At 37.9% G+C, this 23,742-nt stretch overlaps 2 protein-coding genes, 1 long non-coding RNA gene and 1 pseudogene across 6 annotated transcripts in view; 1 reads left to right on the top strand and 3 right to left on the bottom strand.

Annotated features, from left to right (window-relative positions):
- The first annotated feature begins 3,066 nt into the window (after nt 1-3,066).
- LOC131330036 (uncharacterized) lies at nt 3,067-3,242 on the top strand. The gene is made up of 2 exons (XR_009200939.1): nt 3,067-3,155; nt 3,198-3,242. It is a non-coding gene; the product is annotated as an uncharacterized LOC131330036 (long non-coding RNA).
- A 1,930-nt stretch (nt 3,243-5,172) lies between these two features.
- Nucleotides 5,173-22,955, bottom strand: LOC131330031 (probable LRR receptor-like serine/threonine-protein kinase At3g47570). Of its 4 annotated transcripts, none has more exons than XM_058363506.1 (4): nt 22,897-22,955; nt 7,155-9,367; nt 5,832-6,266; nt 5,173-5,254 (listed from the first exon to the last, which is right to left on the bottom strand). In XM_058363506.1, the coding sequence occupies exons 2-3, from the start codon at nt 8,917-8,919 to the stop codon at nt 5,842-5,844; spliced, it is 2,190 nt and encodes a 729-aa protein (XP_058219489.1). In that variant the 5' UTR covers nt 8,920-9,367; nt 22,897-22,955; the 3' UTR covers nt 5,173-5,254; nt 5,832-5,841. The 4 variants fall into 4 exon arrangements, with proteins under 4 accessions (XP_058219489.1, XP_058219487.1, XP_058219488.1 ...); XM_058363504.1 differs by lacking the exon at nt 22,897-22,955 and having other exon boundaries at nt 7,155-9,194; nt 9,285-9,890; XM_058363505.1 differs by lacking the exon at nt 22,897-22,955 and having other exon boundaries at nt 7,155-8,006; nt 8,619-9,889.
- Nucleotides 15,436-23,742, bottom strand: part of LOC131328569 (probable LRR receptor-like serine/threonine-protein kinase At3g47570) — a 49,283-nt pseudogene continuing 40,976 nt past the window's right edge.
- The window catches only part of LOC131330030 (probable LRR receptor-like serine/threonine-protein kinase At3g47570), an 80,168-nt gene continuing 76,976 nt past the window's right edge, over nt 20,551-23,742 (bottom strand). The window contains exon 3 of the mRNA XM_058363502.1: nt 20,551-20,567. The gene's annotated coding sequence lies outside the window, so the exon portion shown is untranslated. The remainder of the gene's footprint in view (nt 20,568-23,742) is intronic.

Raw genomic sequence — 23,742 nt, 5'->3', positions numbered from 1 at the left:
TCGAAACCACAATTCCCAAAAGGGGTGTTATTTAGAGCAAAGCCAACTGGGATGAGTCTAGGAAGAAGGACGCTGGCCCAGAATAACCGTTTGGACTGAGTCATTTTCTCTACAAGTTGAGGAGAGGCTGGTGGAATGTCCTCAAAGCATGGCCTTAATCTTTCAGATGCGAATTCAAATTTATTGAATGGACAGAAAACAGGCCAATTCTTTTTGTTATTTTCATTGAAAAAGGCAAAATACCTTTGGAAAGAGGATTCCTCTGTCTGAGTCTGGAAACCTAAGAGATGTTCAGCATAACTACGACATGTTTGCAAGGCTTCATCTAATCGAAGAGGATTGTCCAGCTTAGGTTTTAGTTGAGGAAAGTATGCATATAACCAAGCTTGAAAGATCCAAAAAGGACCACCACAAGAATCTGCTATCTTTTTGTCAACAAAAGTAAAAAGGCCCTTATACAAGGATCCTAGAACAAAGGGGGCAGGGCCAACCTTTTTACTTGGGCCATACAGATGGCCAAGTTGAGATATTCTTTGGTAACCCTAAGCCCAGGAACTGCCATAAGAAATCGACAAATCCAAAACAGGTAAAATGCAACTTTCTCATGAAAGCAGGGTCCAGATGCTTTGGCTTTATAGTGAATCTTAAGCCATCTCGAGTAACTAACCCCGGATGATGGAACAATGAATGGGGGATCATATGGATCAAGAGAAAGTAGGGCATTTACCTCACGGCCTAAGGAAGGAAGGCCAGTCAGATGAGAGATATCCAAGACTGTCGGGGACAGTAAACCGCAATGCAGAACTAGGGTATTGGATGATTTAGACCAAAAACAAGCTCTAGCAGCTAAGAGTTCAGAATTCATGTCTAAGGGGAATTGTGAGAGTTCGATCGTCTCACGGATTTCCATTGTTTTCCAATCCTCGAAAAGAAACTTCATCATGCGCCTTACCCAGTCTACCCATCCCATTTCGACGGTATAAGGCCAGGAACGAAGGCAAGTGTTCTTACCCCAGCTTGACCATTCCAGCGACGGAAGTTGTAGGAGGAGTGGATCACGTTCCCCCACTGGGTAAACCTCTGGAAAGCCATTCGGAAGAGCTGATGAAAAAACTGGGCCCAATATACAGTGCGAACTGACGTTATCATCAGGAATCAAGACTTTAGTGTTCTGGTTAACCCCATTTCGGTACGACTCGGGGAATCGAAAGGAATCCTCCGTCACTGACTCGGTGGCCAGATCTTCAACTGGATCACTAGCTATCTGTAGTTTGGATTTCGGTGCCATTCGGGCTCGAGAGCTATTTTAGGGTTTGGGAACTGTTTCAGAGTTTTGTGCGAGAAGAAGCTCGATTCGTGCCGTAAAATTTGAAGTGCCCTGCCTTATATAGGCGGTAAGTTTCTAAGAGAAATATTTACCAAAGTTAATCCTTAACTCAGGTAAATAGGGCGGCAATGTTTACACCATAATTTAGTATTTTAGTCTAATGTGATCGATTCGGTCAAAATATTACACGTGTCAGCACGTTTTAGACTAATTAATGTAAATGCAATATGAAGCCTATTAAGGAAAATCAAATGGACTGATCGATGGTTAATATTCAACTTCAGAACACGTTTTAGAGCATGAGTTCCATACGGATCGTGGACAGGACAGTTAATGCAGGCAGGCAGTTGAAGTAATTACAACGTTGGAAACATGTGAGATCATGGAGAAGCAACCGCCTCGTAGTGGAGCAAGAATAGGAAACATGGAGGTAACCACTCAATTCAAATCAAAGGAGGGAATTCCACCCGATTTGAATTTCAAGTCGAAGACGACCTATAAATTCAAGAATAGAAGATATTTAGAACCCCCAATCAATCGCCCAAAGGCTTCTACTTTTATCTGTACTTTACATTTCTTGCTCTAGGAGTAGCTTGTAACGTAACTGTCTGTTCGATTGTGTTCTCATAGTCGATTGACTTCTACCTCGAGGAATAATAAAGTCCATTTTGTTGTTCTTCTTCCATCTCCATTCACTTCATTAAGTTTGCTTCCAAAAAAGTCCTGAAATACGGCAAGGAACCAAACTCCACCACCACAAACACCCACATTTCCAGCACGCTCAACAATCCTTAGTCGATTAGTCGACTACAAGTGAAAAATAGACAAACAATTGGACTAGGTATAACACGTTAATTGTAAGTAATTTATTTTAATCAATGGGTATCTGTAATCTTAACGTGGGGAGATTAATAAGTATTTAATCTCATGGAGCTCGTAATATAATTGAGATAATGATGAGAGTGCAATTATAATTCTGTAGTGTGACGAATTATAATTAGTGAAATAAGAAATAGAATCCTGGTGGGGTGAATTATAATTCTGTAGTGGGGTGAATTATCTCTCAACTCTCTCCCTTTATTTGTTTTTTTTTTCCTCCCCTTTCATGGTAGATTCGAGCATCCTCTTCTGATAGAGGGAAGAGACAAGTGCGAGTGGGTGCTTCCAATAACTGTACATGCACCTCCTGTGGGGACTCCAGGAATTCACACACGCAGTGAGAAGCCTGTGACTTTGAAACCCCTGTGGCTTCGTACTTAAAGGTAACCAGAATATATGATCTGTTGTATCTTGATGTTCAATTTAGTGTCTCTGTGTGCGTGCGTGCTATGAACAATGGCAGAGGAGACTAATTGAGCCGTTAGATTCTTGAACTTTTCTATTTCATTTTTCTTACCCAAGTACAGCTAGCCTTAGGGTAAGCAATGGAAAATGATTTTTGTTGTTGCAATCGCAGGTTTACCAAGACTGCTGTTTGGCAGCTTGGTAAAACGTCCTGATGTTTCGTTGACTGATTGAGGACTCTCTTTCGGATGCATACTACCACCAAGTGCAAGCTCTCCCAGAATTGCTGATTTAGCATTGGAACACCCTAATTTAAGCGGTTAACTTTGTTGTTTCCTCCTCAGTTCTACTCAAATGCAAATCGGCCAGCCACGGTAATTGTAAGAGAAGAAAATGGGAGAACGCAGATGATGCAACGTCACGTTCTCAGTCGGAGAGTATAATTTTCTGTGAAGATGCAGTACTAGGGATTTTCTTTTGTGTGAAATATCCTTCAAGACTTGCAATATGACACCAAGTAAGATTAGAATTAGCGTTGTTTTATGTTGTATCAGTGGCCATTAATCAGTATTTATTTGTGTTTTAGTTTGAAAAGTCACTTAATAATACCTGCGTGTGGTGTTTGGTATTCTGCATGTATACATGGATTTAAGGGTGTAAATATAGTCTCGAGACGCACATGGACTTTGTTTTGTTGTTTGGTTGATGGATACGTTAAGAATTCATCACATTCTGTTGAACATATTGTTTCTGATAGAGTAGAACAACAAAAAGGAGCTCAATTGGCATCATCCACTGCTTTCCTTAGTGGAGGCCTGGGTTCGAGCCCCGTGAGAAGCGGTTGGTTGGGGTTTAGTGCTATGGGCAGCCTCTAGACCTCCTGTGGACTAACTTACTAATACCCCGCTAACTCTCGTTGTAGACAATATTGGTAAAAAAATAAATAAAAAATATTCCAGTTGGATAGGAAATAAGGTTTACTTTTGTTTGATTTCATTTGGGTAGGTCAAAGGGAATTGCAGATCCTAGTTTGGACAGTTTTAAGGGAAAATTTTAAAAAAGCCCCTAAACTTTAAGTTGATTTGCAAAAAACACTTGAATTTGAACTAATGACAAAATGACACATGAACTTATCATTCTGTTAACAATTAGGCCGCCATTGTCCAATTCCGTCAATTTGTAACGGATGGAGCTAGCGAAAGGCCTTAACCTTTGTCTTTTTCTTTTTTCTTTTTTTTTTTGGGTTTTACTTTCAAAAATTACTTTTTGAACTCTTTCTTTTTTTAGTCCGTCCCATAATGTTTGGCATTTCAGGAATGCGTGCTATTTTTAAATTGCATATATCTTTCAATCCATAATGTTTTAGCCGATTTTTTGAACTTTGTTTAATAGAACAAATTAAGCTCTATCAAACAAGATTCATATTTCTTATAAAAACATTATGGATTAAAAGATATAGTTAATTTTTTCATAAGGCTGGAATAGTGAAAATGCCAAACTTTATGGGACGAAGGGAATATAAAATAATTTTTTTTACTATTTACCAAAAATTAGTTTAACCCAATTTTTACTATTTACAAAAATAACTTTATGCCCCCTTTTTTTTTCCCTTCAAATTTTACCTTTTCCCCCTCCCCTCTCTCTCTCTCTCTCTCTCTCTCCCTCTCTCTCTCTGTAGAAATTCAACCCCACACCACCGATAAACCCCATAACCAACCGCCAATGCCCTAACCTCAATTTCAAAAATTCGAAATTACTTTTAATCTATCTCTTTTTTTAAATTTTTACTTGTAAAAATTACTTTTAACTCTTTTTTAGTTGTAAATAAATATACAATACAATTCCTTTTTTTTACTATTTTTTAAAAATAATTTTAATCCCCATTTTTACTTTCAAATTAACACCCCCCCCCCCCCCCCATGCTATCTCTCTCGAAATTGGGGCTAGTGCTTTGCAGTTGGAAGTAAAAAGTAATTTTGAATTTTTTAAAATTGGGGCTAACACTTTGGGGGGGGGGGGGGTTGTAAAATTTGAAAATAAAAAAGGGGTTAAAGTTATTGTTGTAAATAGTAAAAAATACGAGTAGTTTGTACTACTTGTTTTGGGGATTCCAATTGAGCCTATGTTTTCAGATCCGTGCCTTATAATTAAGACACAATAAAGTAGGTCTATTATAGTTAATTTGTGTTTTTTAGAAATATTGCCGAGCTTTATAATGTAGACTAGCAACCAAATGGAACATTAGAGCAATTAAATATTATTGCAATTCCTCAATAACTATCTGGGGTTTGTTCTCAGTCATGTGGCCCCTAACCCACTATGGGTCGGCAGCAAATTCAATGCAAAGAAAGCAATTTGTTTCACACAGAGACAACCTTGCACATATATACTAGAAATTGGTGACAAGAAACATTTACTTTTTGCTCATAAGCTATTGGAGTCCCACTTGACATGACATGTAAATGAGAAAATTCTTGTGCTTGAAACAAACAAAAAACACTGGAGGAACATAAACTTGAAAAAAAAAACCCAGAAATTGAACAACAAACTAGCATCTGTATTAATGCATGCCCAAAGCAATATGGAGCATCACAAAGTTGTGGTCGCAACAGATTCCTTCAAGACCCACCAAACCTCAAGCACCTATGAGGGAAGAAGGAAAATTAGTTATTGAAGAAGTTTGATGAGATAAGATAATCACTTACAGAATATATAACTTCACTTGAAGATGCGGCAGCTTGGAAAATGGGTTGGTTTTGTGCACATAATTGAATATATACACAAAAACGCTAGCATATACACCAATTTTCAGTAAAAGAAAGAAGGAAAAAAGAACACATCCACATCCTCCAATTGATAGTTGCAGAGGTTATTCAAGAACATGCCTCATTGAAGTTACGAAAGTAAGGTTTGTTTATCCTGAGAATTGGAATGTGGCATTAATAGAGTTCTAACTTAGATGTCTCTTATTGTTCATAGCTGCAGACCACGTGAGAGCTATTAATTTGAATTGACGAAAATAATTAGAGTACGCTGATTATACATGGTTGTTGGGAACCTGGGTGAAGTTGAATAAAACTAAAACGTTTATGTAAGTAATAAGCAACAACTGAAACAACCGATGTTTTGTCGGCGAGTGCAGAATTGTGATGGTTTTAGTGTCAAATGCAGAATAATTTTTTTTTCTCTAGTAGTTATTGGAATGTATAAGGGGTCATACCTGCACATGATCAAGCTGCAATTCTAGCCCTCATTCTTCCGTGCACTCCAACTCCGAGAATAGTTTTCTTAATCACATGCAACTGAGTAACTGTTTCTTTGATATCCGGTCGATCTCTTGGTAGTTCTTTTGAACAAGCTATTCCCACTTTAAGAATTGAAGTCAAGCACTCCTGAACTTCGTGAAAGCTAGCTGGGCTTTGATTCTGAGAGCTGTTGCTTGAGCTTGCCTCTCCCATTACTACTTGTTGAAACAATGTTGGATCAACAATGTTTGCTACTTGTTCGGCCATAGCCATCTCAACAAAGTTGTGGAGAGTTAGACTACCAGTGAACATGGTATCTGTTGGTCTCTTCCCTGTGACCATCTCCAATAAGAGAATACCGAAACTGTACATATCACCTGTCGTTGATACTTGATTTCCCATGCCATATTCTACAATTCATCCATCATATAGATAAAAAAAAATATTACAAATTAATCTGCTTGATAATTAGCCTCTCAAGGAATAGTAAAGAAACATCAGCAAACATCTCTTCTTTGCAAGAATAACGACATTTGATTCTGCTTGTGTCATCTGAAATGCCTAATTTGAATTAGGCTTGATTGGTTCACTTCGATTTTGTTTGGGTAAATGTATATTCCATTGAAAAGCCTTAACCAAACATATAACAAAAGCCAAGGGTTATACCCGTGCATACAAGAAGGAACCCTTAATTATCAGAGCATCAAAACAAAGAGAACTGGGATCTAAATTCTTTTTAGTAGGTATTACCTAACCATAGCCCCTTAATTATCAGGTTCGGTTGTGGGTTCTTGGAAACTTGGCTCTCCTTTGGAATGACTCGGTCCGACTCCAGTTTGGTCTGTGGTACTCACGTAATAAAGAAATTAAAAAGTCTATCTCCATTGCGATACTTTCTGGAAAAAGAAAGATAGTAACAGAAACCTAGGTAGACATTGTTTTTTGAATGCTGGTTAATACTACCAAGTAAGCTATTATAATTTCTAGACGTTAGCACGTGGCCCATTTGAATTACGAATTGCACGAAAGACGATAGAAAAATGTTAACAATAACAATGAAAGAAATTTTCTCCATCCCCATTCAAGAAACAATCTAGAAACTTAAAGCTTTCTGCGTAACTCAACTGCATGTAATACTTTTTAAAGCAAGATGATGCAGCGAGAAGTAAAACATAAGAACCAGCAGCTTTATTTCTGTATATGGGTTACTAGACTCAAAGGAGAAGTGAATTAAATCTAAAAACCGTTTGAAATGAAGGAGAAAAGAAACACAAAATGAGTCTCAGGGGTACATTTACCTGGAGCTGCATAACCGGATGACCCCCGTAAGCCAATAGAACTTGATTGATTTGCAGAAGAAATACGTGTCCTATCTACAAGGAATCTTGCTAACCCAAAATCACCTACATGTCCAACCATATCATCGTCAAGAAGAACGTTGCTCGGTTTCAAGTCACAGTGAACTATTGGTTCCAAGCAATGGTGGTGAAGATAAAAAAGTGCAGAAGCGACGTCAAATGCAATATTTAACCTCTGTAGAAGGTTTAAACTCTGTGACTTGTTGTGAGCATCATCTTCTTTCTCATTTGGATGCAACCACTCCTCTAGACTCCCATTGACCATGAACTCGTAAACCAGAGCTTTGAAATCATCACCTTTATAGTCAACGCTTGAACATGCCGTGATGACATTTACAAGATTCCGATGCCTGATACTCCTTAAGGCCTTACACTCAGCAATGAAACTCTTCGCAGCTCCCCGGAATTGAAGGTTTAATACCTTCACGGCAACTAGTTTTTCACCGTGATCAAGATCAAGAATCCCTTTGTACACCGAACCAAAACTACCCATGCCGATTAGATTGGTTGGAGAGAAGCCATTGGTTGCTTTAACTAGACTCCCATAGGACAACTTAGCAAATGAGTGGCCAAAAAAGTTAAAAGATGGTACCTCTGTTCTCTTTTTAAACCAACGAAGATGCACAAAATACATCATCACAAATAGACATACAAGCCCAAAAGACGATGGGAGTAACACTTTCACGACTTGAGCAAATTTCTTCCTTGGGAATCCCTTGGATTGGCAACTGCGCAGTTGTAAATCTGGTATACCACCACAAAGCTTCTTGTTTCCCTCAATAGAAATAGCTGCTGCAATCGTAAATATGCCTTGTTTTGGTACCGCTCCCTCAAAATCATTGAATGATATGTTTAATTTCTTTAAGAAAATAAAGCTTTCGAGATAGTCTGGGATTTTTCCTGAGAAATCATTCATAGAAATGTCTAGTTCCTCCAAGCCTCTCAATTCACTCAAAGTTGATGGAAGGACTCCCCAAAACTTGTTGCTGTTCAAATTAAGTGATGCCAATTTCACACAGCTACCAAGGGCGCTTGGAATATTACCAACCAATATATTGTTGGAAACATTTAGTGTTTCAAGATTTTTTAGAACCCCAATTTCCACAGGGACGACACCAGTCAAGTTGTTATGAGATAGGTCTAGAGTTATCAATGATGAGAGACTAGCAACTTGTTTGGGTATGGTGCCACTAAGACTGTTTTTGGCAAGTGTAAGCTCTAGCAACATCTTCCATTTGCTCAGACTCGACGGGATGCTTCCGTGAAGATCATTTCCGGACAGATCGAGAGTTAGTAACAAGGATAAATTTCCGAAAGAAGACGGGATGTCACCAGAGAATCTATTTCCTCCGAGCAACAACAATTTCAGGTTTTGAAGTTTCCCGAAATCAGCAGGAATGTTACCTGTCAAATAGTTGTTCCCTATTGCGAATAGCTGCAAATTGACCAGATTCACTATCCCTCTTGGGATGCTCCCGTTCATCATGTTGTCGTACAAGTTTACATAACTAAGCCCAATGGAAAAATTAGTAATTACTTCCGGAAACACACCTCCAAAACCGTTGTCGGCCAGTTCCAACCATTCCAAATTGGTGGCATTGATCAAAGGGGAGAGAAAGCTCAAGTCATCTGCTTCCCCTGTTCCTAGATGATTATAAGAAGCAACTAACCTCTGAAGATTACGCAGCTTATCCAAAGAAGGCATTTTCCCAGTAAAATTGTTGGTGTTCACCCCAAGGTTATATAGATTGGTGGCGTTCGATATTGAACTAGGAATGGATCCAGTCAACAAGTTTCCAGCAACTCCAAGGAACTCGAGATTAGAAAGTGAAGTTCCTAGGTTTGTGGGAAGAATCCCTTGGATTTGGTTCTTTGCGATATCGAACTCCGTAATGGAAGAGAGATTAAATATTGAAGAAGGAATCGTACCGACCAGCCTATTCACCGATACCGCAAAAGTTTTCAAGTTTGTCAATCGGCCTAGATCATCAGGTATATTCCCACCAAAATTATTTTCGGATATATAGAGGATCGTCAGAGATGATAGATTACCAATAGTTGCAGGTACACCTCCTGTTAGATTGGTTTTTGCAATATACAATCTCTGGAGTTTGGATAGGCGACCGAGCTCCGTTGGAATTTTTCCCGTTAACCTGTTTAGAGTAAACTCAAGGGAGATAAGATTAGAGCAACGAGATATATTGGCTGGAATTTCGCCGGTAACTAAATTATTATACAATGACATGAATTTCAGTCTGCGTAAGCGGCCGAGTTCTTGGGGGATGTCATGATTCAAGCTATTGTTTTGTAACCGTAATCTCATAAGGAAGCTTAAATTTCCAATGTGCGGCGAAATGGGCCCTGATAGTTTGCCATCCAAAAGGATCAACTCAGTGACCCTCTGGTGCCGGCGGCCACACGTTACACCAACCCATTGGCAGAAGTGGATGGATTCATTCCAAAAATTTAGTATCCCGAGGGGATCGCCAGTGATTTCCGCCTTGAATGCTAGTAAGGCTAGCCGATCAGTCTCGTTCCCGCCGTGCACAGAGTCGGGTACTGAACCCCAAAGCAAGAAAACAACAAAAGGCATGAAAAGAAAAAATGAAGGCGGCAACAACAGGGCCATGTGTTGTTCAGGTATGTGGCGGAGCAAATTTCACTTTGTTTTGAATTTGAAGAAGAGACTGGTGCAAGGAAATTGAATGTAAATGCTGAAATTTTGGAGGAACAACTTTTCCAAAGTTAAAATCTATTAAATCTGCTTACATTCACCCAATTATATATTCCATCCGTCCCAATTTGTTTGTCCATTTTTTGATTCTAGCTTGTCCAAAAATGTTTGTCTGGTTCGAAAAATTCATAGACTAAAAGCTATGAAATTCCAGATAAATGTGCACATTGCATTTTGTTCAAGATAAATTCTATATAAAGGTGTTTAGATATATCATTAATCGGTATTCCATGAACATGATTCTTCTTGAACTCGAAGAACTTGACGAGCTTTACAAAATGAACATTTCTGATCATTGTTGTGAGCCCGAGATTGGCCCACGAAATTCAAAAGTGGACCAAACTGTATGGGATTCGCACTGGGCTGACTAGACTCGAGTCCTTGATGACTGGTTTCCATTGTGAGAAGAGGGAAGCAAGAAAACATTTAGTAAAGTCGGTCCAAGTCTGTATTATTATTATTATTATTATTATTTTGCATTCATGAGAAAGTTTTGAACAAAAATTGTTTATCGCGTAGGAAACTAAGATTATTATTTTTATATAAAATATGGTGCCTTTTACATGACAAGTTTTAAAGAAAAATTAATCATAGTGGAAAAGTTAGAGATGGGAGTCCCAAAGTTTTCCTACAAACCGAAAAGAAAAAAAATACAAAAAAAAAACCAGACATTTTCATACTTTAATTTGTTTACCTTTCCTTGCAACTCTACCTTATTAAGAATCGAACTACATGTTAAATTCACAACGTCCCTACGCATCTTGGAAACTACGACCACATAAATCAAACAACAAAACGGAATAGTGCGTAATGAATAGAAAAGAAAGAACACACAGATTTACATGGAAAACCTCAACGCGAGAAAAACCATGGGAGCCACACCAATCCATTATAATGAAAAAATTAATGGAGTACATGTTTTCTCTCTTCTCTCTAAGAACAGTTTTGTATTGTGCACCCCCGGGCTCCAACGTTGGTCAAGGTTGTCTGCATACCCAACATAGCGGCCTAGCTTAAGGTGCGAATAATTGGGCGTTGGTTAATTATTTGCCAACTCCACCTATACGATTACTTGTGTTTGATTGATGAGCCAACAACGTACGTACCTATGATGTTTTTCTCCAGAAAAAAAATCTTATTAATATCTTGTATTTTCTACTCATAGTCAATAAAGTCTCAATTGATGTGCTGATATTTCTAAACTTCATTCCCTCCCACCAAGCACGCCACATCAAACCAAAGTTGAAATTTCAATGACCATAAACCATTGACTCACTCAGCCCTTGAGTTCTTCCCACTTGCTTTAAGGAAAAGTTTGTTTTTTTTTGCATTTTTTCGATCAAAGAATTTTGTCAGGAGGTTAAAAAAATTGTTTAGAGGTTCAGGAACCTATATAAAAACAGGATTTTCTACAGAATCTTTCTAACTTTTTGGCAGTCTTTTTTATTGTTTGCTCTTAATCCTGAAAAGATTTGGGTCGAATTTTATACCACATTGTTCATCTCGAAGAGAAGAATAGAAGAATATAAAATATGAACCAAAACTTTAAAAAATCGTATAAGGCGACGCAAAAGTTTCAAAAATTTTGTCCCTATTTTCATATTTTTTCGATTACTCTCAGAGACAAATGATGTGATGTAAAAATTTGACTCCAATCTTGTTAGAATAAAGAGAACTAATAAAAAAAAACCCAGGCCAAATAGGTCGGAGAGGCCCTGAGGAAAGTATGGCATGCGTGTTTGGTTGTCTAGCTATTACTTGCCAACGGATCCGGGGATGGTGCCAAGCATCCCCTGCTGAGCGGCATCCGTCCATTCATCTTGGCACGGATGGCTCGGATTAAATCTAAGCGCGTACGGATCTTAACCATCCATTGCTCGGTCATGATCCAAGTCGTCGATTGCTGAGATGAACGACCGCTCGGCACCTCTGGCAAGCATATAACCAGTCGCCTTGGACATTCATTCTTGACAATGATGATTTTCTCCAAATATTCTTCTTAAATTATAGTTATTATCACTCAAGCTTATGAAATCTCTTTTCTCAAAAAAAGAAAAAAGAAAAGAAAAGAAAAAAAAAGTCCCCATGAAATAGACCCATTTGATGAAGCCTTAACGAAATTTCTTAATTAATGTGGTGATAACTTTATTTTTCCTTTAGTTCATGTTTCTAAGCATGATTTTGTACCCTCTAAGCACGGCACACAAAAGTTGAAATTCCAATAGCCCTAACAATTAGTCTAGCACCACAAGCACATATGTCACTATCTGAAGAATTTTAAAATTTTGATGCAATAGATCTAGCAGGGTTCTATGGTCCGTCCGTGAACCCAATGACACCTTCGTATAAGCCATGAACCATGACTTAGATATTTGAGTCTTCCCACTTGCCTCAAGTCAGTCTTCACCGAAATCAACAGTACCGGTGTATTAATTTCTAGCATGAAGTTTCAGTATAAAGCCAAAGAAGACTGACTTGCAATTTGCATAAGTCCATTGATTCGGTCCTTGAGTCTATCCACTTGCCCCATGAGTCACTCTTCACTGAAATTGACACCGGTGTATTCTACAATGAAGTTTCCAATATATATAAGCCAAGGAAGACTGACTTGCAATTTGTATCTGTCAGGCTTCACTTCCATACTCGTTACGGGTCGCTTTCTTTATAATTATAGTGTTTGTCCCATGGTATGCACCACGTTACAACAGTGCATACTCATTCGGTATGATGTCATCCGTCCGATAAGGAGTTGGCGACTCCAGGAATTTACAAATATGGGGTCATTTAGAAATTAAAAGTTGAAATGTTTTCTTTTAGTCGAAGAGCAAATGTCGTTGAAATTGATACTATGACTTTACTTTGCCATAGGTGACTGTCTTATTTATAAAAATTGTGTCCATAGTTTTTGAACTAAAAGAAAAATAACGTCCTTTAAGAGCCTCTTGTGTCTTTTACCATTTCTATACTCGAACTCAAAATTTGATACGTAAAAACTATAAATATACATTCCAACCCGCGACTCAAATTTACACTGAGATAATACTTAAAAAGACACATTACTAATAATAACAGCTTTTCACTTGGAGCATACATGCATATTATTTATATACAATACATACTAAAACAAAAATAGAAGACTCCTGGAATTAATATCTTAATTAATAACTAATGTCCTTTTCATTAACCAAATCGTAATTCCGAATCCAAGTATTACATCGCTAACCTGTCCACGGATTATTGAATCCTAAAATTGAAACAAACACAATAATTTGAAGAACTTAATGCAACATTTACAGATTTCCGTTAGAGATAGAGAGATGTCCACAAAGCAAAGATCAACAAGACAGAGGTGTTGGTTCGTTTTAGTAATGCGATAAATTATTGGGCGTTTGGCATTCCATGATAGGGTCAAGGGTTCATTTTTCATTTTTCAATTCCAACCGTCACACTCCACATGGTTAACTAACTAACTGCTAACTGTCACACCACATTGCAGCCGCACAGCCCATTGGCCTTGCCATTTAAGGGTGTCTCGTACCATAAGAGCCTAGCCACCTTAGAGCCAAGCTAGTAAAAGGAACCATGATTCATGAAGCTTTTTCAAAAACATCCCAAACTAAAACCCATTTTATTTTGAAAGTTTTTAACATCCCCTCTATCTGACCACGGTGCCAAAGCAATTGTGATAGTCAAGTCAGCTAAACTCTGTAGATTTTGATTGTGGATTGTAGATTAAAAGCTGATTTGGCATACCGTACGTCAAAGCTGCCTCATATCCTTCCAACTATAGCTCCTATTCAGTTGGACGTTCTTCGCAATGGACAAAGGGTGAACGGTACGTGAACCTGTATGTGGTCCACCTCGGAACTGAACAAATTCACCACATAAAACAGAAAATAGAGAGAAAAAGATTAATTCCATGCACCATCCTCCGCCTGCAGCCTAAGGATTTGGCTGCAACCCAAACAAAATGAAAGTTGACGGCAATAACAAAATTAAGAATGATCAAGACAAATTAAGTTCAGACTATAGCTCCTATTAAATTGACGGTCACATGCCCAAGAGATAATGCAAGCTGGGCGATACTAATAATGATCAAAACAAATTAAGTTCAGACTAACCGACCTTTCCTAACAGGGACATTAGAACCTGCACATGGTGCCACACAATTTGTGATTACATCAAACTAAGAATAATGACTAGCGATTACCAAAAAAAAGGCAACTTTGTCGTTCTCAGATTATTGAGTTGGTGGAGGTTAAAAAACTAGAGAGTGGGAGAAGATACCTAATTAACGCTCATGTTAAAAAAACTATAGTCTGCCTAAGAAAACCAGGTCCGACCAGAAACTACCTTTCAAATCAAATGATTCCTACTAAGAAAAACAAGCTTAACTCTCATTGTCAGCATGCAAGCTTAACTCTCTATAAAGTTATGGGTTTCATGTGGGCTTTAGCTATTGAGCGTCAATCGCTCACGGTACTACATTACCCTTGTATTCAAATGGTAGGTATTGAAGACAGATAAGAAGTGCATTGTTAAAGTCAAAGGTGAAGTCTCCTGAAGAGTTAAGCTATCAAACTAGATTTCCTCTGGAGTGCGCGCACTAGTTGCAAGTGATCACTCTTCAACTGGCCAATGCAATGTAGAATTTTTATCTCTCTCCTTTGGAAAAAGCCCAATACACACCCCCACCTACACTTGAAAAATGGTACGCCTATGTTGAAAATGTTACGCCTCTCACGGATAATTGTTATGCCTCTAAATGGAAAATGTTACGCCTCTCAATGATTAAGGGTGCATACGGTATGCACCGTTACGTCTCTCAGTGGCAAATGTTACGCCTCTTGATAGTAAACATTACCCGTGCATATCGTACGCAAGTGTGCGCTGTAGACGTTCTCCCTTCTTTCTAATCATGTTCTATTATCTCCTTTTGAGATGCTCTTATGTATGGGTTGAACTTGAACAGGCCAGGGGAGATCAAAAGTTAGCCTGACATGTTCTGAACTTTGAAGGCAATTTAGTCACATTTTCCCGAATTCATACAATTTTCCTCACCTACACTCACTACCAACCAAACCAATCCCCATTTTTAACTATTCCCCTCTTATCCCCATCTTAGTTAATCTCCAAAACTAGTCCGGCTAACAAACAAGCTCGTAATCAAAACCTACCTTTCGAAGTAGGCTTATAAACAAACGCCTTTTGAATTCTTTTTCCTTCCATTTCTCTGCAATCATGAACTCTTTACAGTTGTTTTTCAATTTTTGTATAACTAGAGTATAAATTAAACTCAGGCCACTTTAATTAAGTGGCCGGATTGCAACAAAATGCTATTTATTATGGATTGCCCCCACAAGATAGGCAAATTTCATATTCAGAATCAATTTCTTTTCACATGGCTGCCACTTCATCTATACCGTGTTAATGCTGTTTGGAGAACTCTGCATGAACTCCCACTCTTTTTTTTTAATCGATGAATTTCCACTCGCTCTCATTCTTTTAACTCTTTCATTCCTTGTGTGTTGCAAAATTTGGATTACTTTTGAAGGGCATGCAGAGCAGCGCAAGGATAAAGTAGACCATTGTGGCATAAAAGTAAACGGTTCAACTCTCGAAAACAACGGCTGATCATACGCCGAGAATGGAATCTTCTCAGTTGAAAAAGTCAAAGAAGAAAGAAAGAAAAGAGATAGACTGAACTTGACAGCTTTCATTGTGCCTTTGCTACGCTGCTGCATGAATAGGAATAGGCCGGTTGTTCAAGAAGTGGTTGCATATATATGAAGGGCTTGTGTGGGAGCTAATGTGCGATATGGCCCTAATCACTGCTTGCAAGGGTAAGACTGCATACATTAACTCTTCCTCAGGTCCCACATTAGGGAGTTTCGGGTGCACCTTTTTATTTGATAATATATAATATATTATGTATCCCATGCTATTGGAGTCCCACTTGAAATGTAGTCTTAATTAAAACACATTACTTGAACGAGAAAATTGAACAACAAACCCAAGAGATACCTTCAAGCTAACATAAACTTGAAAAAATACAGAAACTGAACAACAAACTCGAACACGTAACGTTTACCCAAAGCGATATGCAGCATCCCAAACTTGTGATGTCAACAGGTACCTTCAAGCTAACCATCAAACCTGAAGCAACTACGAGGGAAGAAGGAAAATTAGTCAGTGAAGAAGTTTGATGACGGAAGAAGATAATCACTTACACAATATGCAAGTTTGTTGGAAGCTGCAGCAGCTTGAATATAATGAGTTGGTTTTTGTCCATAATTGAATTCATATAGGAAAAAGTTTCCATTTTATACTGATTTCCAGTAAAAGAAAGAAGGAGAAAAACACATACACATGCCCAATTGATAGCTGCAGAGGTTATTCAAGAACATGCCTCATTGACGTTGCAAAAAATATAGCTTTGTTTATCCTGAATGGGAATGGGGCAATAGAGGTCAACTATATAAACTTTTAATTTGTTGTCTCCTCTCTATCGTTCTGAAAAAACCTTACACTGACGTTCTAGTTGAATAGAAACATAATTTTTTTAATTTATTATCTGATGTCGTGTTCATAGCTACAGATCAAGTTAGAACTATTTGATTGACGAAAAGAAGTGAAAATGAAAACATCATGCTTGTTAGGAACCTCGGTGTAGTTGAGCAGAACTAAAATGTTTTGCCGGCCTTGTGGTGGTTTGAGTGCCAAATGCAGATTTTTTCTCCAGCAGTTACAGGAATGTAAAAGGGTTCATACCTGCACATGATCAAGCTGCATATCTAGCTCTCCTACCTTCCTTGTACTCCCAACTCCAAGAAGAGTACCGTTCTTGATCACATGCAACTGCGTAACGACTTCTTTGATATCTGGTCGATCTCTTGGTAGTTCTTCTGAACAGGCTATTCCCAATTTCAGAATTGAAGTCACACACTCCTGAACTTTGTGAATGCTAGCCGGGCTTTGATTCTGAGAGCTTCTGATGCTTGAGCTTGTCTCTCCCGTTACTACTTGTTGAAACAGAGTTGGATCAGCAATGTTTGCTACTTGTTCAGCCATAGCCATCTCAACAAAGTTGTGGAGGGTTAGACTGCCATTAAATAGGTTATCTGTAGGTCTCATCCCTGTGAACATCTCCAATAAGAGAATACCGAAACTGTACACATCACCAGACGTTGATACTTCATTTCCCATGCCATATTCTACAATTCATCCATCATACAGAAAAATAATATTACAAATCTACTTGGTAATTAAGTAGCCTCTCAAGGAATAGAAAAGAAACTTCAGTCGACACTTTACGTCTCAAGTAAGATTACAAAGAGTTATGTCTCATCTTTGCTTCCTGCTAGAATATTAATGATATCTGGTTCTGCTTGTGTTATCACATACGCCTAATTTAAACCATGCTTGATTGGTTTGGTTCTGCTTGTGTTATCAGATACGCCTAATTTGAACCATGCTTGATTGGTCCACATCGATTCTGTTTGTTGGTAAATGTACTTTCATTAAAATGCCTAAGGCAAATATACAACAGAAGCCAAGGGTCATGCCCCTGCATACAAGAAGGAACCCTTACCAGAGCATCAAATGAAGAGAACTGTGGTAGTCAAGGAGTTTTTTGGACATAATAAAGAAATTCAAATCCTAGTAGAACCCAAGTAAATTCCCGGTAAAATTATTGTCTGTCAACTGAAGGATATATAGATTGGTGGCATTTGATATTGAACTAGGAATGGATCCAGATAACGAGTTCGAAGTCAATCCAAGGAACTCGAGATTAGGAAGTGAAGTTCCTAGGTTTGAGGGAAGAATCCCTTGGATTTGATTCAGTGCGATATCAAAGCCCGTAATGGAAGAAATATTAAATACCGAGGAAGGAATTGTACCGACCAACCTGTTATCCGCTGACGCAAAAGTTTCCAAGTTTGTCAATCGGCCTAGATCATCAGGTATATTCCCACCAAAATTATTTTCGGATATATAGAGGATCGTCAGAGATGATAGATTACCAATAGTTGCAGGCACACCTCCTGTTAGATTGTTTCCTCTAAGATACAATCGCTGAAGTTTAGATAGGTGACCGAGCTCCATTGGAATTTTTCCCGTTAGCCTATTGTTAGTAAGCTCAAGGGAAATGAGATTAGTGCAACGAGATATATTGGCCGGAATTTCACCAGTAACTGAATTATTAATGAATGACATGTATTTCAGTCTACGTAAGTTGCCGATTTGTTGGGGGATGTTATGGCTCAAGCTATTGTTTCTCAATTTGAACCTCACAAGGAAACTTAAATTTCCAATGTGAGGCGAAATGGACCCTGTTAGTTTTGCATGATCAAGGATTAACTCTGTGACCCTTTGGTGCCGACGGCCACATGTTACACCTGCCCATTGGCAGAAGTGGAAGGATCCATTCCAAGAGCTTAGTGTTCCGAGGGGATCGCTGGTGATCTCGGCCTTGAATGCTAGTAAGGCTAGTTGGTCGGTCTCGTTCCCGTAGTGCACAGAGTCGGGTACCGAACCAACAAGCATGAGAACAACAAAATGCATGAACAAAAAAAGAAAAAATGAAGGTGGCTGTAACAGACCCATGTCTTGTAAAGGGCTGAGGTGGAGCGGGTTTTGCTGTTTATTTTGTGTTGAATCTTAGGAAGAAGAAGAGGGTGGTGCAACGAAATTGGAAGCGAATGCTGAAATATTTCTGGTGGAGTTGTTTGAATGGGAGATTGTTGGGGTTGAGCCAATTAAGCTTGCACTTCTCCAGGTGGTGGAGCCCTCTGTTTTTACCTTGCCAAAAGTCAGGAAAATTGGGCGATCATTTGACCAAAGAATTTTGTCAGGACGTTAAAAAATTTGTAAAAAAAGATAAAAAACTTAGCATATATTTTAATATTTTTCCGATTCCTCTCAGAGACGAATGATGTGATGTAAAAATTTGACTCCAATCTTGTTAGAAATTAAGGGAATTAATTAAAGAAAACCATGCGAAATAGGTGAGAGAGGCCTTCAGGAAATTTCTATTACTTGCAACCAAACCGACCCATTTGATGAAGGCTTAATGGAATTTCTTAATTAAGGTGGTGATAACTTTATTTTTCCTTTAGTCCACGCTTCTGAACATGATTTTGTATTCCTCTAATCAGCACGGCACACAAAAGTTGAAACTCCAATGGCCCTGACAATCATTCGAGCATGAAGTTTCAGTATAAGCCAAGGAAGGTGGAGAAATAAAACTCGGCAATTTGCACAAGTCCATTGACTCAGACCTTGGGTCTATCAACTTGGCCTTCACTGAACAGGGTGTACCCTTTTCATAATTGTCCTCCTTCCCCAATTACCCAATTAAGCCTCATCTCCCAAATTTCGATCTTAAAAGGAAGATTAAAGTAGACGGAGACCCCTCAACTATTCCTTTTTCTCACGGAGACCTCCTAACATTTAAAATCCTCGATACAGACCCCTCAACTATAACCATTAATCAATCAGTGACCTTCTGTTAAAATGATCAACCGTTAGTATGAAGAGGTCAGCGTGGACATTTTTTTATTTTATTTTTAGATAAGGGGGTCAGTGGGGGCGATTTTTAAGGGATAGAATCATCATTTTTTCCATATAGTTGAGGGGGTCTGTATGAGCGATTTTAAATATTAGAGGGTCTCTACAAAAAAAGTAATAGTTGAGGGGGTCTCCGTGTACTTTTACCTAAAAAGAACTTTGAAGTCAATTTAGTCACATTTTCCCGCATTCATCAACATTCCGCACCTACACTCACTGCCAACCAAACCAATATACTATAACTACTCCCCATTCTTAACTAATGCTCTCTTTCTTATGTTTCTCTCCAAAGCTAGTCCGGCTAACAAACAAGCTCGTAATCAAAACTACCTTTCGAAGTTGGCTTATAAACAAACGCCTTTTCAAATCCTTTTCCTTCCTCTGCAATCAAATAAATCCTGAACTCTTTGTAGTTGTTTTTCAATTTTTGAATAAAAAGAGTATAAATTAAACTAGTTAAGGCCCCCATACCACATACCACATACATTAAAAGGCCATAGCGCACTGGCCTTTGATCTTTACTTTGTTAATGCTGTTTGGAGAACCATGCATGAACTTCCACTCTCTTTTTTTCAATCGGTGAATTTCCTCTTGCTCTCATTCTTTCAACTCTTTCTTATCTCGCATCTTGTAAAATTTGCATTACTTTTGAAAAAGTAGCCCATAGTGGCATAAAAGTAAAAGGGTTCAACTCTTGAAAACAACCATCACTGCTTGCAAGGATAATGCTGCATACATTAACCCATCTCCAGGCCCCACATTTGGGAGTTTCGTGTGCTGGTTACGCCTTTTTATTCAATAATAATATGTATCCTATCCTATTGGAGTCCCACTTGAAATATAGTCTAGTTACAGTACATTACTTAAACGAGAAAATTCGCGTACATGCTTGAGACAGACTAAAACCAAGAGGAAGAACATAAACTTGAAAAAATACAGAACTTGAACAAACAAACTCAAACATGTAACGCATACCCAAAGCGATATGCAACATCCCATAGTCATGGTGTCAACGGATACCTTCAAGCTAACCATCAAACCTGAAGCACCTATGAGGGAAGAAGGAAAATTAGTTAGTGAAGAAGTTTGATGGCAGAAGATAATCACTACACAATATGAAAGTTTGGAAGCTGCAGCAGCTTGAATAATGAGTTGGTTTTTGCCCCTAATTGAATTTATTTAGGAAAAACTGGCTATTGTATACCAATTTCCAGTAAAAGAAAGAAGGAGAAAAACACATATATACACATGCCCAATTGATAGCTGCAGAGGTTACTCAAGAACATGCCTCATAGAAAGCGCAAAAATTAATGGTTTGTTTATCCTGAATGGGAATGTGGCAATAGAGGTCAACTAAACTCTGCATTTGTTGTCTCCTCTCTATTGTTCTAAAAAAACCTTACGCTGAGGTTCTAGTTGAATTTTTGCTTCCTAAGTTAGGATAAAAATGGAATATTTTTTAATTTACTATCCGACGTTGTGTTCATAGCTACAGACCCTAAAAGTTAGTCATCTTATATGTATTTTTTTCACCTTTGGTCTACATTTTCTATACTTTTTCGAGTCATCTAATTGAGACAAATGGCACTGTAAAAATTTGATTCGAAACTTGTAAAAATTCTGATTAACAAATAAAAACATGCCAAAAAGTTAGGCCAGAGAGCCCCTTACGAAAGTTAAAAGTAAGGCCCATGGGTTTGGTTGTTTAGTACTCCTACTTGCCAACTTCGTTCAGGCTTAGGAAAGTATACGACCACTAGTTCCTCTACAAAAATTCTTGTCAAATTAGTTGTTAATTCGCTTTTTCTTATGAAATCCTTTCCTCAGGGGGGGAAAGAAAAAAAAAACTGTTCACAAAAAAAGGCCCATTTGACGAAGTCTTGATCATATTTCATGATTAAGGTGGTGATAACTTCATTTTCCCCTTGGTGCATGTTCTGAGCATGATTTTGTATTCCTCCAAGGCTTTGGGCACACCAAGTTGAAACTCCAATGGCCCTAAACCATGAGTACTCTTCCCACTTGCCCCAAAAGTCAGTCTTCTTTTTTTGAACGCCCCAAAAGTCAAGTCTTCAATCCACTGAAATTGACACTAGCCGTAGCAAATTAAACAACTTCTTGGATGGCCTGCTCTTTGGCATGTTTTCCCGAAAATACACCTTAGTTAGTTGAATGATAGGTTTTGTTTGTTGTTTGCCACTTGAGTTCTCCAATTTGAGGGGTATTCAGGTCATTTGACAGGTCTTGCATGATTACCACATATAATATATATATATATATATATATATATATATATATATATATATATTATTTTTTAATAGATAGGGGCTTAGTAAGGGGGTGGAGCTTGAAGAGTGAAGAGAGCTCCGCTCTAGCCTATTATGTTTATCCTTGTTAGACTTTTGAGGTTTTTCGTCTACGTCCATTTTTTTTTGGGGGTCTCTTCATCCATCCATCTTGGGATCCTCATCTCAAGTACATGCATCTAGCAATAAAAAGGTACACGCATCTAGCAATAAAATCCTTGGTTTGATTCAAATAAACAAAAGCAAGCTTCTCTTACAAAATACGAACAAGTGAATCTCAGGTCAAGTAGATAGTTACTAGTTGATCAGAGGTCAGAGAGTTATATGTCATACAAAACTCATTTGCCTATTAAACTAAGTTGACCAATTGAGTTCCGTCTGAGGTCATGTAGGCGCAACTGAAAACAAGATTTATCATTTCGACATAAAACCATCTTTTTTTGACTTATTGCCAAGCTAAAATATATAGGAAGGCCAAGAAATGCTAAAGACCAAACAATAATATTTTAAGTTTTTTTCCTCATTAAGCTCAATGGCTAATGCAGCACAGAGAGAGAGAGAGAGAGAGAGAGCTAAGGATTACAGCCCACAACCTAAAATTCTCAATTCTACTAATTCAAGCCAAACTAATACTATGGAATGCATCTTTTTTACAGGCTAGTCACAGAACAAAATAGGAAAATTAAAACTCTAGTTCTACTACTAAAAAAAAAAAATTCAACCTCATGGACTTGGCAATTTAATCCAAGAATAAGTGAATCCAATATTGACTCAGTTTTTGGTCATTTTCTTTTATCTATTCCCTGCTTTCCATATTAGTTCTCCAACAAAATGCCATTTTGTAGATATCGAGTACACATATGCCGAACTACAAAGTTAAGAAAGATTAGTTACTAACAAAAAGGGAAAACCAATATGAGACGACCCACCAACAAGACAAAGGGGGAATTGGGTTTATTGCTTCTGGAAGAAGCAATTTATCAAACATGTTAAGGGCAATAAGAGTTATTATGACCAGCTCTGCCATGATCTAAATTGCAGCGGAAGATTAATAAAGTTGGGGAATGCTTACTGTGTGAAATGGAAAGTCGGCAGGAACAGATCTTGAGCTGTGGGCAACTGCGAAAGAGAACTTTCTGATCGTCTGGAGCGGGTCGTCACTCGTCAATAAAAGTGACACTGGAGAAGCGGTTGAATTCAACAGGTGTTAGTGTGAGAAACATTACGGTGTATTAACTTATGGAAATGATTTTCACTCCATTTTTTATTAACGTTAGTGTATTTTTGTACCAAAAGTACAATTGTAGAGGAGTGACATTAACAAATAAAAGAGTGACAAAATAAGCAGCCTTTATGAAAAAATTTCAAAATAGCACCTGACCTTTCACACAATCACGCATATGCATCTGACCTTTCAAAAATTCATAAATTTTTTACCCGCCGTTAACTTTCCATCTAAAAACATACGAAAATGCTGAAATGGCCTACACCTGGGCATTTTAGAGGGAAACCAATATATATTTTGAGGGAAAAACACATTACTCTACTGATTTCTATAATTTTTATTTTTGTTTTTCTTTTCTTTTTTCGTGTTTGTTAGTTTTGAACAAACCTTTTGTGACTTATTGATTCGTCTCGACAAGACGAATCGGAAAAGTATATATATATTTTTACCCAAATATTTTAGGAAATAACCACTTTTAAGTTAAAAAAATTGACTATTTCCCAAAATAGTTGGGTAAATATATAATATTTTAACCTTTTCAATTCATTTTGACGAGACGAATCAGAAAACCAAAAAAGTGAGGAGCAAAATTAAAAAACACGAAAAAAATTTCAAATAAGAACAAAACTAAAAGTTATAGAAAAAGTTAAGTGGAATGGGGATGTCCCAAAATTCTCAAACGTCTCTTTATTC

The sequence above is a fragment of the Rhododendron vialii genome, chromosome 6a (assembly GCF_030253575.1).
Source record: "Rhododendron vialii isolate Sample 1 chromosome 6a, ASM3025357v1".
NCBI lineage: Eukaryota > Viridiplantae > Streptophyta > Magnoliopsida > Ericales > Ericaceae > Rhododendron > Rhododendron vialii.
The sequence above is the reverse complement of the archived record's forward strand: the minus strand, read 5'-3'. Positions and strand labels throughout refer to the sequence as shown.

Excerpts from the sequence above, each read along its gene's own strand:
- LOC131330031 (XM_058363503.1), bottom strand. The coding sequence starts at position 9,843 with ATGGCCCTGTTGTTGCCGCCTTCATTTTTTCTTTTCATGCCTTTTGTT. Across the intron at positions 6,267-7,154 it reads ATCCGGTTATGCAGCTCCAG|AATATGGCATGGGAAATCAA; the intron begins GTAAATGTACCC and ends GATGAATTGTAG.